General features: G+C 39.9%; 3 protein-coding genes across 8 annotated transcripts in view; 1 reads left to right on the top strand and 2 right to left on the bottom strand.

Annotated features, from left to right (window-relative positions):
* Positions 1-1,780, top strand: part of si:dkey-250k15.4 — a 5,791-nt gene extending 4,011 nt beyond the window's left edge. For both annotated transcript variants that reach the window (XM_046044648.1, XM_046044649.1), the window contains exons 3-4: positions 717-856; positions 995-1,780. In XM_046044648.1, coding sequence (XP_045900604.1) covers positions 717-856; positions 995-1,636 — 782 coding nt within the window. In that variant the 3' untranslated portion in view covers positions 1,637-1,780. The remainder of the gene's footprint in view (positions 1-716; positions 857-994) is intronic.
* Positions 1,781-1,853: 73 nt separating this feature from the next.
* On the bottom strand, positions 1,854-8,770 carry tlr21 (toll-like receptor 21). Of its 3 annotated transcripts, XM_046044644.1 has the most exons (3): positions 8,717-8,770; positions 7,682-7,759; positions 1,854-5,304 (listed from the first exon to the last, which is right to left on the bottom strand). In XM_046044644.1, the coding sequence occupies exon 3, from the start codon at positions 5,162-5,164 to the stop codon at positions 2,237-2,239; it is 2,928 nt and encodes a 975-aa protein (XP_045900600.1). In that variant the 5' UTR covers positions 5,165-5,304; positions 7,682-7,759; positions 8,717-8,770; the 3' UTR covers positions 1,854-2,236. The 3 variants fall into 3 exon arrangements, with proteins under 3 accessions (XP_045900600.1, XP_045900601.1, XP_045900603.1); XM_046044645.1 differs by lacking the exon at positions 8,717-8,770 and having other exon boundaries at positions 7,682-7,806; XM_046044647.1 differs by lacking the exons at positions 7,682-7,759; positions 8,717-8,770 and adding an exon at positions 7,049-7,092.
* A 3,327-nt stretch (positions 8,771-12,097) lies between these two features.
* On the bottom strand, positions 12,098-13,875 carry LOC123968836. 3 transcript variants are annotated; one of them, XM_046045823.1, is made up of 4 exons: positions 13,448-13,875; positions 13,199-13,277; positions 13,014-13,153; positions 12,098-12,908 (listed from the first exon to the last, which is right to left on the bottom strand). In XM_046045823.1, exons 3-4 carry the CDS (start codon positions 13,047-13,049, stop codon positions 12,162-12,164), a joined length of 783 nt encoding a protein of 260 aa, XP_045901779.1. In that variant the 5' UTR covers positions 13,050-13,153; positions 13,199-13,277; positions 13,448-13,875; the 3' UTR covers positions 12,098-12,161. The 3 variants fall into 3 exon arrangements, with proteins under 3 accessions (XP_045901779.1, XP_045901778.1, XP_045901777.1); XM_046045822.1 differs by having other exon boundaries at positions 13,199-13,875; XM_046045821.1 differs by having other exon boundaries at positions 13,014-13,875.
* Between the last annotated feature and the right edge of the window lie 3,449 nt (positions 13,876-17,324).

Below are 17,324 nucleotides of genomic sequence, written 5' to 3'. Positions count from 1 at the left end.
ACAAAGGCATTGGCTGGTGAGGATCAAGGCTCCTCTCCACCTGTTCAATTAGATAAGCATGCAAATCTTACCAAAATGTCTGTGGTTTCTAATTGTATTTAAAAAAAAAAGTAGTTCTAATAGCCATAATTTTAGCTTGTGGTAAAACAGTGCAATGTTTTTAATGGGCAATTACCCTGCTAAACATTTCGGCTAAACATGGCGACCTCAATGTAAGGTGGAGCGCGGTTATGTAGATATAAATGCCTCATTCTAAGGTAATAAAATTTTTTTAAACAGTTTATTATGTAAGGTCTTTATACACCACTTAAAATATAGTAATGAATCTCATATTGCATTTCTTTCAATAAATCCTCAGAAATATTAGACACTGAACCTTTTAAAGGATAGCTTTACTATTTTAAGTCTGTAGTCAGGTGTCCATATGAATAATGTTCATTAAAATAGTTCTTTCTTGCTTTAATCCGTCCTTAATATGAGGCTTCCGATATCACTAGAATTACTTTTTAGTACTAAATTCCCTTTCCCAGTACCAATTTAAAATTGTGAACCTATCGTTTAAAGTGGCCATTGTCAGGATTTGAACTAGCACCACAGTAGCATGGATTCACTTCACTCCATACAGTAAATATGTTTTTGTTTCTAAAAAGCAGTAGTAAGTACTGCATGCAATATAGTTTATGTGCAGAGTTTCAATTGTGACTTCCTCTTTTTAGATGCCATCACAAGAGCATTCCAAGCCAACACTGGTAGTCAGCCATGTTTTGACACCAAGGAAACCACATCTTTCAAAAAGAAGGGAAGTAGGCATTTTAACTGGAAGTCCAGTCCACAGCCACATCCAAACCTGAAACAGGTAAGAATTTAAGTTTCCTCTGAATTATTTAAGTTAATTTCAACATATGGCCCAGCTGTTATTATCCCTTTAGTAATCCTCAGATAATTTAAAATTACATTACTCTGGAATAAAATGCTTTCTGGTTTTCATATTCAGACTGCTGAATGGTTGACACGGACTGTGGAAACGTCTGCCAGTCTTTTGCATGATATCCTCAGACCTTCTTGCTCTCCTGAATTCTGTATGGACTTTGAGCCCTCTGGAGTCACAGCCATCAGTGATTTGTTCGCTCCCTCTCCCACCTCATTCTCAGGAGAAAAAGCCTCAGCGTCTCAGCACTGGGGAGACAGTTTTAACAAACCGAAGAACAACAAGGCTGCTATGTTTGGTTTTTTTGAAAACAGCTTAATGAACCGCACCAGAGTATTTCCAGACAGGAGCAGCGGTTCACGATACAGTGACAGCAGCATCCAGCCGTTCTTTCCTTACCAAGTACAGCTGTCACATAGACAATCAGCAGAGCCGATGCATTTACCCCAGAAGCAAAACCCATTTGAAACTGACAGGTACGCTTTTGCTTCCTCTTTCTCTGCCCAAATTCACTATCCTCAGCAGAGCAACCACTTCCAGCCTTTCAGCCAATTCAGTCATCCTTCAACTTGCCCTCCGCTCAGGTCCCACCACACTGACATGATGCACTACCCCCCATCTCACATGCTTGAAAAAAACCCAGCACCTCCCTCTCCTTATTTCCCGAGCCCCGAGCACTGGTCATTCCCTCCTATGAGACTGTACTAATGTGTGGTGATTCTCTGCCTGTGGACATTTGTTTGGCTAACTAAAAACATTGCCTTCTTAATTAATTTCATGAAGACTTTGTTCCCAATCAGCAGAGATATGTCTTGTGCCCATATTCTATTAAACACATATGTAATAGCAATAGCTGTCATCTCAAGAGTTCCCTCTTTTAGTCTCCCATTTATGCTGACATAAAGAAACACACAATTATGAATTGTTTGCATTTTTTGGAGCATTCTTTAATATGCAGAACTATATATTAACAAATATCTTCTTTAACACAGATGCTATAATGGGAAATTCTTTACAGACCAATAATAGTCTTTGAAAGCTCTTTGATATTTTGTGGCACAAGTGGGCTTCATTTAAATGCAAGAAATTACATTTGTACAATTGTGCAATGGAGACATGCAATAAAGCATTGCTAAATATAAAATTAGACATTTCCGATTCATGCATGTAGAATTACATCATTAGTATTAGTCTTGCATCACACTTCAATTTTACACTGTAGTTCCATGACCCTCTCAGGGGATTGAATTATTAATTTCACATACTGAGAGGTTTGTCTTTACAATCACAAATAAAATTGTCATTCTTTTACGGTAGCAAGTAATAATTTTCATCTGATGTGTGAGTCTCAAAATGTTCTTTGCTTTCAGTTACACAACCTTTACTTTTGTCATTTTCTTCTGTTTCGAGTCTGCTCCCTGTTCTCATTGCCCTACGTAGCTGATTCCAAAACAGGGCTTGGGCCTGCATCGGGTCAGTGCAGCCTGAGCCAGGCCACTGCAGATAAGTCTTTTTTAACATGACTTTCCTCATGCGGTGATAAGATGACACCTGCCTCTCAGTGATTGGCTCCAGAAACACGAGCAGGAGAACATCCTGGTGCTCATCGAAGAGTCGGTAGCTGGCCAGTTGAATTTCCAGAGAACACCACTCACTTCTTAGGAAATCCCTGCTCACCACACAAATGGTTTTACGGCTGCTATATACAGCGGAGACGATGTTGTCCACAATATCGCGGCCCAGTTCAAAGTCCCTGTGATGTAGGCAAAGTTTAAAAGATGATCCATTTCCCTCCAGGTTGGGCAGCAACTGGTCCATGACCCACTGTTCATCGGAGGAATTATAGGAAATGAATGCATCATATTTGCAATTTTCCTCCTCCTCCCTGAGTCTGCGCCACTGCTCACTAAACCAAGACCGGAATACATAGTAGCTGTACTTCATTTTCCAGTAAAGTTTGACATAAAGTAAAGGAGTGACTGTGAACAGAAATATCACAACTGATGTACTAAAGAACAGGTACTCTCCTAGATCTATGTAACAAACTTTGGTGTCAAAGTTGTATAATTTGAGTTTTGCATCGTGTGGGCACGGCAGATTGTAGAGATAGACCACCTGGACATTTGGGTTATGTATTGTCCAATTTTGCAGCATGCTGTTCTTGCAGGTGCAGCTTAAAGGAATATTACGTATGTCAAGGTAGTGGAGTTTAGGTAAACTTTCTAGTGCATCAACTTGAATTTGCTCCATCACATTGCGGTTGAGCTGTAGTGTGTGTAACTGTGTGAGATTCCCAAAAACCTCCTTTGTGAAGTTCTGAATGCCCATGTTTTCTACAATCAATTTTCTCAAATTTCTTAGATTTTTAAAAACACCTGGTTGGAGTTGTGTCACCCCAACACAGCAGTTATCCAATGAGAGGAAATGTAAGTCTGTTAGATCATCAAAGGCATCAGGAGTAAGATAAATTATGTTATTGTTTGTGAGATACAGAGACTTCAGTGAGTGGAGGCCACGGAACAAAGTGCGGGGTAAAATAGTGAGGCCATGAGGCCGCTGCCCATCCAATTTCAGATCACTGAGTTTGCTGAGATTCATAAATGGTGAACCGATGTCTTTAGTGAGGAAGCGAATCTGATTACTTTGTAGATCCAGCACTGTTAGTGTGTCTTGAAATACACGATAGAGGGAAGTGTCAATCTGTTTTAGGTTGTTTCCATCTAGATAGAATTTGGACAGACTTTTCAGTCCATTAAGGCCAGATTGCTCAAAATGAGTGATCTTATTACCTCCTAGGTCCAGTGTAGTCAGATTCCTGAGATTGAGGAACGTCCCGTTAAAAATGACAGAAATACGGTTATTGCGTAGGTTAAGGATTTGCAGGTTGAAGTTATCTTCAAATGTGTTATTGAACAGATCAGTTAAGAGGTTATTGTCCAAACGGAGCATCTCAAGCCTTTCCAGTCCTTTAAGAGCATTACGATGGAGAAAAGAAATTGTGTTTATGTTAAGTTTTAGCATCTTGATATTTCGTGTACAATAGAAAGCATGAGACCCGACTGAGAGGATGCGGTTGTAACGATAGCTCAACTCTTCCAGATTTGGAAAATAATGTTGTGTTTTACAGGATGACAGTGAGGTTAGGTGGTTATGCTCTGCACTGAAGCTTTTTATATTTTTCTGATTATTGAGAAAGTTGAGACTTATTTTTTTCAGTTGGTTGTGGGATAGATCCAAAGTCCCTTTGATTTTAGGACAAGATGACAGAGTGTAATATGTTAGATTTTCAATCCCATTACTGCTCAGCCGCAAATATGTTATCTCTTTAACCTTTTTTTTTAACTGTTTACATAGCTCCATGAGCAGGGTGTCATTTTTCAGTCCTGTTCCAGAGAAATCCACGTGACCTGCATGGACGTTGCTGATGTTTAAAAACTCCACTACCTTAACACTTGTTGAACGCAAACGCAGGTAGTTTATATGCCTCAAATCCACTCCTTGAAAAGCCATCGTAGGGAGCCTAGAATTGTATGACAAATCTAGCAGCTGGATGAACCTGAGAAATGAATGTTCACATCCTAATGTAAACAGATTGTTTCTACATAAATATAACGTAGTGAGGGATTTGGGTAGCGACGCATTGGAGTGGCTGAGAGAGGTCAAACTGTTAAAGCAAAGATCTAGTATCCTCAGATTCATGAGATGTGACACAGACTCAGCAATCTCTGAGAAATGTGTCAAAAAGTTTTGCCTCATGATTAAAGTGTCTAGATTGAGAACATTAGAAAAAATGCCCTCTGGGAGTTGCTTTAATTTATTTTTTGTCAGCGAGAGAAAAGTGAGATTGTGCAGGTCCTTGAACAGAGAAGGGTTGAGGTCTGATATGTCGTTAAAGGACAAATTGAGAGACTTAAGTTGATGCAAGTTTTGGAAAGCATATTGATCAATAATCTTCAAGTGATTGTCATCTATTCGGAGGTGCTGAAGGTTTGGTAGATGAACAAAGCTCTTGTTGGGAATGTGCCACAGAGGATTAATGCAGACGGTAAGATTGATGGCAGACGGCGGCAGGTCATTTATTAACGCAGACATGTTCTTTTCCTTTCGATGGATGCATTTGAAACTTTGTCCATTTGAGTATGGGTCTTCAATACAGTTGTTAAAGCTGTAACCACTAATGAGATGAACAGCACCTAGAACAACTGTTGCTGACAACAGCAACATTGGGCTCGCCATTCTGTCTTGCTGCAGTCCAGAGAAACAGTCCTTTAAAATGACTTTCAACAGTGTCTTGTTGCTGGGTTGGTTTATATTATGCTGGAAATGTCTTTTAAGAAGGCCTCTGGATGTTCATCACTTGAACATGGTTCAGGAATCTGAGAACAACAAGAGAGCAGGTCATAACACGTTGTGTGATTTGAATGTTTCATTTTCAAATCAAGCTGATAGCAAAATGTCAGTCCTGTTTTCATACCTTTACAGGAAATGTGGAAAATTGACAATGTAGTTGAAGGTATTCTTTTTAGGGTCCGAGATATTTTTGTCTTTTTTATGCAAAGTAAGCTCATTTTTGGGGGCCTAAACATGCTCGAAAACTCACCAAACTTTGCACATGTCGGAATTGCGTATTTTATGGGTGTGGCAAAATGGCTTGCTGGCGCCACCTACAAAATTGGAAAAAATTTGCCCCTCGGCCACGTTCAACCTACATGCACAAAATATTTTGGGGACATGTATCATATCAAGACACACACAAAAAAAGCCTCAAGGAACCATGCCCTTAACGCAACAGGAAGTCCACCATTTTGAAATGAAAGTGCAATTTTAACCCTTTAACAAACTCCTCCTAGTGAATTAATCTGATCAACTTCAAATTTTTGCTGTGCACTCTAAACCGATTAAAAGTTGTACAAACTGAGTTTTTGTGGAACGGCGTGCCCGTGGCCTCGAAAATCGATGAATTGCCACAAAACAGGAAGTTGTTATACCTTCATTGTGCATGCTCTAAATTGTACTAAATTGAAAATGGATAATTACAGACCCGCCCTGAACACATGTACATGCCGACATTCACCCACAGTCATAGCGCCACCTGCTGGAAACAGGAAGTGACCTTCAACGAAGCAGCCTCCGCCGCACGTTTCACCTACATTTATGAAATCTCTGTGGCACATGTATCATGTCCAGGCGTACCAAAAATCCTCTTGGAGCAATGCTCTAAACCTAACAGGAAGTCAGCCATTTAGAATTTTATGGTCATTTTTGGATTGTGGAGTTACACACACCGTACTTTATCAAACTCCTCCTAGAGATTAAGTCCGACCGACTTCAGATTTGTGCTGTGCGGTCTAAAGCCATTGATAGATTGGTGCAGTTGAACAAACAGTGAGTTTTCGTGGAACGGTTTGTCGTCCAAAATTGATGATTCACCATGAAAGAGGAGGTTGTAACTTCAATGTTCATGCTCACATCTGCACCAAACTTTACATGCTTGATAACAGTCCCGCCCCGAACACATCTACATGTTCACTTATAGTTGTAGTGTGAAGTGCTATGTAGCGCCACAAAGGGGACACAGGAAGTGATGATTAACACGTTTGTGCAGCGTCTGAAACCCGTGGCAAATCCACACTTGCAGAGCTCCAGAATCTGCAAAGTGGCCGCTTCACAACTCGACGTGATACTCTGCTTGCAGCTTTAATCTAAAATTAGTATTTATAGGCGGATATTTTTATTGTAAAGCTCTCCAAAAGGTTGAAATATACCTTTTAAAACATTGTGGAATGACATTTAACATTTAATTAATTTCTGATAATATTTTATTTTGTGTTTTTTATATATATATCTATATCTAAAATAGCAGATACAAGGCATGGAAAGGAATAAATGTTATGCACAAATGCATATACAAATACAATAAAATGTTTTTATATATATAAATATAAATATGTTTTTGCAATAAAAGTCTGCTTTACAATAAAACTAACATGAAGCCCCAAAATACAAATTAACCTATTTTTATGAGGCGTTTCAGTATGTTCAGTACATAGTGTTCCTACACTAACTCGAAAGAGTTTTTTGATAATGCTAGATTACCTTTCCAGAACCAAACACCAGTACCTTCAGCAGGTTCCTGTATTTGTCTCAGGTCAAACCATCCAGTTATTCTCACTTGAGGAATTGCTGTGTTTGCCAAGAAATTTCAGTCTTGTTGTGATGAGGATTAACTGGGTTCCTCTTTTGTAATGTTTTCATATCCTGTTTCACTCTGCCCTTATGCTGCTCCTCCTCCTCCTCCTCCTCCTCCTGACATTTGCTTCATTTAATATAATCCACAAATGATACTATTAAAAGTATACCAGTAAAGTGTTGACATTGTTAGCTAAACAGCTAATAAATTGGCCTGCGGTGAGTTTACTGCAGGGATGGGCTATAGACCTAACATTTTGTGACAATCCTAATGTGAATAACGACAGCATTAGCAGAGAAAGGGAGACTTCTGAAATAATCCTTGTGCATTTTCCGTCATAAAGTCTCCCTTTAGTTGTTCTACATTTCACATTCAACCTCTTTTGAATTAGATATTTTCATATTGTCTGTTGGCCAAGAAACATTAAAAAATAATAATGATATCCTGTGATTAGTCTTTCTCATAAAATCTTGCACACAATTGTTCACACTCTTGTCTGATCATTTCTAAATATGGTACAGTATTTGAAGCTAAATTACATAATTTTGCCATGACGGCCTTACCTGTTCAAATGAATGTTCACCTCAAATTGCTTCTTCTGAGATTATCTTGTGCTGTGGATATCTCACATAGTCTCCACACTAAATCAGAAAGAGGAAGATGGGTGCAACCCATTTTTTCACTTTCATATGCAGTTTTACCTAATGACCCAAAAAAAAAGCCTAAATCACATGATAATTCAGATTCAGACAAACAAATTTTAACAAAATAATATTAATAAAATAAAAAAGAACATTGTTATATAGTTCATATAAATGTAACTGAGTTTAAAAGAATGTACCAGTCATGTTAAATGACCACTGTCAGCGCTTAGTACCTTGATAGCAGAAGGAATGAAGGACTTGAGTGTGGCTGTTTGTTCACCTAAGGGGCACTTATAACTCAGGCCTGAGGGCATTACAGTGAATGCAATGCACAGAACATGCCCAGATTGGCTGCAAAATTTCTTTTGCTTTCTGGGCCTCCTGCTTCTCCCAGAGGGAACACACATCTCTTTGCTGGGCTCTTTCAAAATACCATTTAGGCTATTGTAGCAGACCTAAATTTATTAGTTATGCATTTTAATAAATTTCAAAGGATTGATACCCAATTATGAATTTTTAAGATTCATAAAATCATTTTTTTTAATTCCTCGTTTTAGGGCACCACTGGAGTTGTTATAATCCTAGAGTCTCCGGACCTCTAGGTAGTTTTGAATAATTATACAATTATTACTAGTGATCAGTTAGATAATAATCGCTCAATTATCTTAAATCAGTCAGTCAGTCTCATATCTAAAGGGTCAATTCTCTTGGCAGGAACTATAAATAGGCAACACACAGCTCTTGGTTATATTACAGTGAATTTATTCTCTAACTAAAGGTGATAAAAAGATGGTTGGATACAGGGAACAAACATTTGCTGAACAATGAGCCTGGAGGTTCGATTGTGGGAAGCATTTGACTCATACGGCATAGAAGAGCTACTGAAAGTAAACTAATGTCATAATTTAGGAGTTAAAATGGACATCTGATCACAGAACATGTGTTAAGTCTTACTGCTTGTAGACAGCCTGCTTTTGGCCTGTTGCACGGGTCCCACGCTAGCTGCCGATCCTGGCTTTTTGCTAGGGATTCTCCGGGGTTCTCCGTGTCTGATTGAAAACGCCTCCGTCTGGCAATTCGGCTGTTTGCAGGTTTCCTTCGTTGCAGCTGGCGAGACCACGTGGCTTGGTCTGACCTCGGTGAAGTTGGCTCGACGAAAAAGGCTTAAAATGGAACTTGGTCGTTCCTGAATTAGTCCAGTGTAACTTAACGGACTGATAACTTTAACAAACAAAAGAAATAAAGAAAATAAAACAAACTGAAGGCAGATCGATGTCGCGGCACTTCAGGTGTGTAGCTTCAGGCGAACAAAAGGGCCTGTTTGTTTCGCTGGCCGAGTCTGGGCGTTGCCTGGCGAGGCACGCTGTGCGTGCCGAAGCACCCAGAGGGCCGAGCAGGGTGGAAGAGAGCCAACAGCGAGGAGAAGAGCGAGCAGGTCGCGTGTCGCTCTTTTGTTGTCTGGGGCATGGTTCCCCAGGGGGTGTCTCAGGTTTCCCATGGGACTGCCTTTCTAAACTTAATGTTTAAAAGAAATCTATTTGCACGTATTATAATCAAATATTTTCCACAATCGAACCTCAATGGTTGAACGGTTGTACTGTTCTAGGCATTTGGTAACAGGAAACAATTGTCACATTATTGGTCAGGATATTTATACATTTAACGGCATTTCCAACGAGGGCATGTAATACTTATTTCGCCCACTTGGGGGAGCTCAGGTTACATGAGGAAAGCATTGATTACATTAGATGGAGTGTCTTGCTGAAAATAAAAACACTGCACAAGTAACTTTCTTTTCAGCACTAATATCAACAACAGATAGCAACAACAGTTAACATAACTACTCAAATAGAGGCAAACGTAATCAGGTAACTAAAGATTTAATTAAATGCTTTGAGTCTTTGGAGACTGCAGTCCTTTGTCATCCAAAGTTCAGTGTCTGGACCATGTCACACTTGGGTGAGACAGGGGTTTTCCTTTTTGATGTGGTAATAAAACAAAGAATAAGGTCAGTTGCCACGGAAACGTGTGTGGGGGGGCCAGGTTTGATAGGCTGTTCAGGGAGATGCCAATGGCTGGTGCGTGTCTCTTTGTCAGTTTAACAGTCAGGTCCCGCGTTATCAGCTTCGGAATCAAAAAGGTGCCAGTTTTATGGTCGGGATAGCACTTAGAGAAAGCAACTTTGACCCCTCCCCTTCTTCTCTGGGGAGGAGAAAGGAATTTAGAGTAGCTCCAAATTTATTCAATATAAAATGCACAAATCCACACCGTTGTTCACTACACCATGCAATTGAGACTGAAAGGAATGTCATAGACCTTTAACAAGTTTTTTTGCAAATCAGACTTTTGTAAATGTAAATGTTCTTTATTTTTATAGCACCTTTCTAGTCTTTGCGACCACTCAAAGCACTTTTACACTACATCACATTCACCATTCAAACACATTCATACACTGAGGCTAACAGAAACTAACATTCACACACAGGTGGAATAGCCACTTGGGGTAATTCGGGGTTCAGTATCTTTCCCAAAGACACTTCGGAGGAGCCGGGGATCCGCCGATCTTTCGATTAACGGGCAACCCGCTCTACTTCCTGAGCCACAGCTGCCCTTTTAAATACTACCGTTGAAATGCCTGAAGAATGTGCATAACATCAAATGTAAAAGCTGAGGGTAACACTGTATCACTCGAATGCAAACACCCTGAGAAGAGCAAGGAAAACCAGTTGGCACTGAGTGGAGTTAGTGGAGGGACAGAAGAGAAGTCACATCGAACATCAGAGGAATCACTTGTATTAAGGCTGGATTGGTCATTTTGACTGAACTTTTTTTAAGTAGTTGAACATACATTCTTGTGTCATCTAAGGAAAGTCCTTGTTAACTAGGTATGTTTTAAGTATTACTAGAAGCCTTTTGTATTGTATGTATGTATGTATGTATGTATTGACTACATTTAATTTCTGCCAATCGATTCAAAATGTTACACACTGGACCTTTAACTGTTGAAAACAGACGCCCCCGGTACCGGGGGCAACGGTGCTGTGGGCGAAATTACTAAATTTTTCTTCTGCCGTTTTAACTCCAAAACCCGCCGATCCTAAGCGGGCGCCATCTTGATTATTGTGCAATACCTGCAAGCTGCCTACCTGCTCTCAACATTTCTGCAGAGAGGAAACATGCCGCTTGAGAACACACAGTGTTTTTTGCCATCAGGGTACCAAATGAAAGGTCTGCTCAAGCCGGAATGGTTTTGTATGATAACTATAAATATATATATAATTCATTTTATGCTTATTGTTATTATACAGACCACGAGGAAGAAGTAAGGCAGACCTATGTCACACTGACAGCTTCCCAGCACAATAACCTGAAAGTGGTGCAATGTGGGTTTATCATAAATCCATCATTTCCGGAGGTTGAGGCATCACCTGATGGGCTCATTTAACGCACATGTTGTGGGAAAGGCTGTCTGGAAATCAAATGCACATATAAGCACCAAAACAACTCCATCCTGCAGGCCTGTACAGACAGCTAACGGAAGTTAAACTTGAAGAAGACACACATTTACTACAGCCAGGCACAAACTCAGATCTTTGTCACTGGGTCAGGGTTTTGTGACTTTGTTGTGTGGACACAGAGAGACTGTGCTGTGGTTCGGATCTTACCAGATGTGGAGTTCTGGACAACACTTCTGACAAAGGCATAGGAGTTTTTCCTCAAGGTTTCTCTAACTGAGCTTGTGGCTTGCCACTACACCCGAGCAGCCTCCACAACTCTGCATCCTTTAACCGTGTTACTTCAAGCTCACACAAAAAAGCAAGCAAGAACAAGAACACAGGCACTGCAGAAGACAAACCAACTATGGTGTGTTTGCAGAGGCCCTGAAGACCAGGATGACATGGTGGCATGTGACAAGGAAAACTGTGCAATCAAGTGGTTCCACCTCAGCTGTGTTGGAGTCAGTCAGGCCCCTTCAGCTAGTGAGCAGTGGCTCTGTGCCTCATGCACACAGAACTGAAACAGTGGAGCTCAAGCAGGTTATGGTTTTATATCTCCAGAATTGAATACTGAACAGACACTTCTTTGTTCAATAGATTGTGAATAGTTTGTACATAGTGCCTTTTTTATTATGACATGTTGTCAGTTCTTGAAGTTGACTTTTTACCGGTTGAATTTGCACATTTTTACACTGCAGTTCATGTTATCAGTACCTATAAGTTATTTTATCTGTTATATTTGCACTACATTGTTACTGTGAACTTTACACACATATTTTCTTCAGCATTGCACTAAGTTCATGTTATGTGACACAAATAAAAAGATTCAGAATTTATGTAGTTTTCCATCATTTATTAACACATGGTATGCAACATGCAGTTCATAAGGTTTATGTCATGTTTTATGGTTTCATGACAACACTAGGGCACATATTAGTCAATGCATAGCACACAGACACACTCTTGTCAAGGAAAATCATGTCCTCGTCTTCACATGGGAGCACCATGCTCACAGGTATCATCTCACTTAGTATGGTGTACTTGATGCGTACACATCCAATAACCCTCTCCACATGGACCCTGAGGTGAGCTATCTGCCTTGTCTCCTCCACATCTTTTGCATCCAACTGGCAGCGTCCTCTTGTGAATGCAGGGATTTTTACTTCTGCACACATTAATCCAACGCTATCCTGATCCGCCAACACCAAGTCTCCGGGCAATAATTTATTAAGAAGGCCACTGTTGTCAGTCACATGCTTGTCACTGACACGACCTCCCCACCCTTTGGAAATGAAAGAGATAGCTCCCTGTGGTGTAATGCCAATAAGATACTTGAGGGTGTGCCTGTGTTTGTAGTGAGAAAATGTCTGTGCTCTAGCTTTCAGATGTGATGCTCTCTCACTGTTAATTTCAAAGCAGTCCACAATAACTGAAACACGATTACCAAAAGCCTCAACAAACTGATGTGGGATGCTACCTTGCAAGCAATGTCGCTCAGGCCAGTGCACCAAAGGGCTAAGTTGTGTAAACATTGTAGCTATGGTATCTCTGAACGTGGTGGAAACAGTCTTTCGGTCTATGCAGATGATGAGTGCAATGTGCTGGATTGGCAGATTCAATCTCAGGCGCATCAGAGTTAAAAGGAGCATCTGAAAAGGCAAAAGTTTTCGGACAGTCTGTGGCAGGCAAGGAAGAAGCTGCTGCAGCACGCCCATCAAAACAGCAAAACATGGAAGCCCAGTGTAGTACTTTACCTTCACGTCATCATCTTTAAAGAAATGCTCATCCATCTTCTTTTGGGAGAGCTCTTCCTTCAGTTTCCTGTTCTCCTCCAACAAGCAGTGAATTCCTGTTCCTGTTCTCTGTTGTTATCCTCCGGTGCAGTGTCATCCACTGGTGAACTCTGTGCAGCTTCATCTGGAGGTGCAGCGTCATCCACCTGTGACCTCTGTGCAGCTGGATCCAGTGGTGTTGCAGGTGAAGTGTTGTTCCCTGTCAGAGCTAGCTGTCTCTTCGTCCTCGGTGAACGGTTAGAGATACATAACATAACAGTTACATACGTTCTAGAGATTCCTTCCTTTATAGGTAGCTTAATTATAGCTATGCAGCCAGCTAACTTAGTTTTGCAAAGTTTGCTGGTAGTTTTTACTAAAACCACATGACAGTTAAAGATGTTGTAATAACTTACCTTTGTGAAAATGCCGTGAACACACGAACGTGTGTTGGGAAATGTTGCTGAAGGTGATGTTTGTCCGTCTTACAGCTGCTACCCATGCCATGCGACGCCTCTTTTTTAACTCTGCGACTTGAGTTCCATTGCTTTGCTTCCAAGCGGGAAAGCTGAAAAATGGTACTCCATTTGTGATACATTTTCCACGCCGATCGTGAAAACGATTGTGACAATTTAAAATGTAGCACGCGTTCACCATTCTGTCGTGTTTCTAAATTGAATTACTTCTTAAATATACCACCTTCAGTCTACCGCCAATACAACTACTACGACGTTTCTCCTGTAACTTCCGTGTCCTAAAATCCCACAATGCCTTGCGTTACTGGGATCGGCTGACGTCACGATCCCATTCTCTAAACCTTTGACTTAGAAGAAGATCAGATCACATTTTATGACAAATTTATGCAGAAAACCATGAACTTCCAAAATGTTCCAAAAATATTCCCACATTAAAAACTCTTAAAACTACTATATTTGACACAAGAACAGCAGTTTTATAAGTTACAGTTCTGAGTTTTCTCGTCCGACATTTCTGCTTTTTGGCAGCGAAATGCATCCTGGGATATCTGGCGATCCGAAGTCCACACAAGTCACCACCGATGCAGGCTCTGTAAAACGGACGGAGCGAGAACATATCCAGGTATTTGACTGTACTTGGCTAGATGCGGACTTTTGAATTGGAACAGTACTTTGGCTGCAACTTATGACGTTTCACAAGTCCACAAGAACACAAGTACAGAACAGAACGTAGATTGAGTAACAGCCATGGACAATTTTTCAAAAATCAGGAAATCCACTTGTGCTTCCAAGTGACACAAACATCCCCATGGTATGTTTTGTTCCATGTACTGTGTGTATGTGGTTGTGGCCAGGGATACACTGCTCAGAGTTCTAAATGTCTCCCCAATCACTTGCTTGATAGAGGAGGCCAAAATGTCCAGTGAAACATCTGACACTCCTTTTATCTCCACTGTTGGTTTAAACTGGTTGTGCGCCTCCAAGTAGCATGCCAACATAAGCTGGTGCCTGATGGAGACAGTCAGTAGAATGTTTATGAAATTACTAACATCATGAACCACTTTCTTGAAACAGCTATGTTTAGCTTCAAAATGTATTGCAATAATCAACCAGTGGCCCAAAGCAGCGGATCAAATGAGGGTAGTGTTCCAGAAAGTGGTGTTCAGGCTTGAGTCTCAGGTCTGGAAACACAGTCTGTAACAGTTTCCTGTGCTCACTTATTTTGGCATCAAGGGTAACACAAGCTTTCATCTGTAAAGGTGGGTACTTTTAAAAGTTCCATAATGTCTATAAGTTCCAGAATTGCAGTCCATGCGTCATCATTTTCTGGTATAACATCACCTATTAGTAGAGGTCGCAACCTCAAAAGAGTCCAGTTCTCATGGCCATTGCCTCCAATGTTTTCACTTATAACAACATTTTCTGGTAGTTTCTGTGAACAATTAGTTCTGTCAGAAAATTTAAATGGGAAGCGCTGTATGGCAGTATTCAAATAATCCATTGTGAAGCACTTCTTTCTAATAAGGTTTCCAAACACAATCAGAGCTCCAAAGGAACAATACCTTCTAAAAGGTCATGCAAAACGTCATGTGGAAACCCTGTTAAACAATGAAAGTAAAGACAATGTGTTTAAAACACAGTCCCTTTTCACTCCATCAACATTTGTTTAGCTTTCATTCTCCCTGAGCCTGGAAACATTCTGATCATAGGACTCTTTGGTTCTCAATACAAATTACTTACTTTGTACAGAACAGGTTTGTTTGTCACTATGACTGGCTAAACAAAACTTTTCAATATTAAATGACTCCTGAAAACCAGCAAATGAATGTGCTCTCAAATTATCAGATGATACATACAACACTGTACCCCTAACACTGATTCCCAACCTAGTGGTGTAAATTCCTTGGGAATCCTCTCACAGGACTCTACGCTAACCTTTTTCCCAAGGAACACATGTGATCCTAAATGAAAAAAATTAGGAGCACACAAAGAAATTTAGGAGCACAGCGAAAAATGTTCAGGTAACATAGAGTTTAACAAACTATTTATTATATACACATATGTATACTACGTGTGAGCTCCTTCTCTTTGTGTTCAACTATGGTGTGAAACCATTGGAGGACTATGGAAGTGAAGACCCTTGTATCTGTACACCTCGGCATTGGCCTTAATATTTTGTTAAAGCTTTTTAAAATATTGAAATAGATGTTTTGAAAATTTGAGATGTTGAAAGCAGCTTTTAAAATATTGATCAGTCATCACAAAAAACTTTACAGTGATTCGTGCTTGTGTAGTTTTTGAACCAGGGACGGATTCACGATACACCAGCAGCACCCACACAACCCACACCCAATGTAAACAAGACTACTGAACAGTATTCAAGAACTTCAGTAAATTAGAACGAGGGGAAGGTGTTACTCTCTAGAAAGAGCATATACTGGCACACTGGCATCCTGTCCACTGCAGAGGTTCTTTCTACAACATGAGGAGAAACTAGTTTAAAATTTGTGTATTACTATTTATACTATTATAATGACGTTAGATAAAAAGTTAAATCTAATAGTATACTGTTAGTATGTTAATATAGAAATTATTTAATTTTACTATATGTAGGCTATTGTCATTTTATGTAATAGTATACTAAACAGCCCACCACCTGTATAAAATGAATTCCAGTTGGACAAAACAGCCGTTTCATGTTTTCAGTCATTAAATCCTTGTGCAAGAAAAATGGCCTACTTAATGTGTTAATGCTACTATCTCATCAACAATCAGAACCATTCATGCAGGAGTTCAACATTTGAAAGTTTACTGTAGCACGTTGTCGTGGAAATGATATTCCTGGTGAAAGGCTGAGCAAATAATTGAGTTACAACAAACCGTTGTCTTTGACGAATTTATTTAACAAAAGAGAATAAACAGAGAAGTACTACAACACTAATCAGCTGGACCAGAGGTTCTGTCTACTAAGACAGTCACTAACGTCTGGCCCAGAGCAAAGGGATGCATCATCATTCACACAGTCTAGGTTTCTATGTTTTGGGGAACAGAGATCCTCTCTCGGCCTTGAATGAACATTCCAGGAGAGGAGAGGAACAACAAGCGAGGGAAAGCACCAAAACAATATCACAGCTCTGACCTTAACCCTAGTAAATGTGGACAGAGGATATAGGAGAGGAAAGGTTAAGGATAAAACACAATACATAATAATAATAATAATAGTAAAAGAACATACATAAAAAATTAAATGTAAGAGGACACAATTTTCTGCCATAACACATGTCAAACCATTTTTATGTCCCGCTCCATCCAGGCTGTGATTGTTAGTTGATGTGAAGTAAAGTGAAAATAACGAGCACATTGATTTTATGAAAAGTTGAACACGTTTCGACAAAAGGCACCTGATATAGCTGAATAGCCAGTTAGCCAAACACACAACCTCCCTATCTTCTACCTACTGTCTTCTGACTCACCGCTCCAGCTGCTGACATCTCTGTCTTTGTAACGCGTCTCATTTCCAAACGTCTTAGCATCGACGCTTTTACACAAGACAGCAAGATATATGCTTGACAATGATGACCTGCATTTAACAGGTAAATTTGCTGTCACCCAGTATATTACACACAATTTATGTTTATTTTATTTATTATGTGCCTAAAGGGTTAAATATCTCAAAGTCATCAATACACAGGGCTAAAAAATACTTAGATCTTCCCCACATAGAAGTGGGTTCTCCCTATAATACGATCCATCAAATGAGGTGTTGTAATGGTCAGACTTTGATATTGTCTTGGCTTCTTCTAAAATTTGTCAGTAA

This window comes from Micropterus dolomieu, linkage group LG03 (genome assembly GCF_021292245.1).
Source record: "Micropterus dolomieu isolate WLL.071019.BEF.003 ecotype Adirondacks linkage group LG03, ASM2129224v1, whole genome shotgun sequence".
Lineage (NCBI taxonomy): Eukaryota > Metazoa > Chordata > Actinopteri > Centrarchiformes > Centrarchidae > Micropterus > Micropterus dolomieu.
Note: the sequence above shows the minus strand (reverse complement) of the source record. Positions and strands in the feature narration are given on the sequence as shown.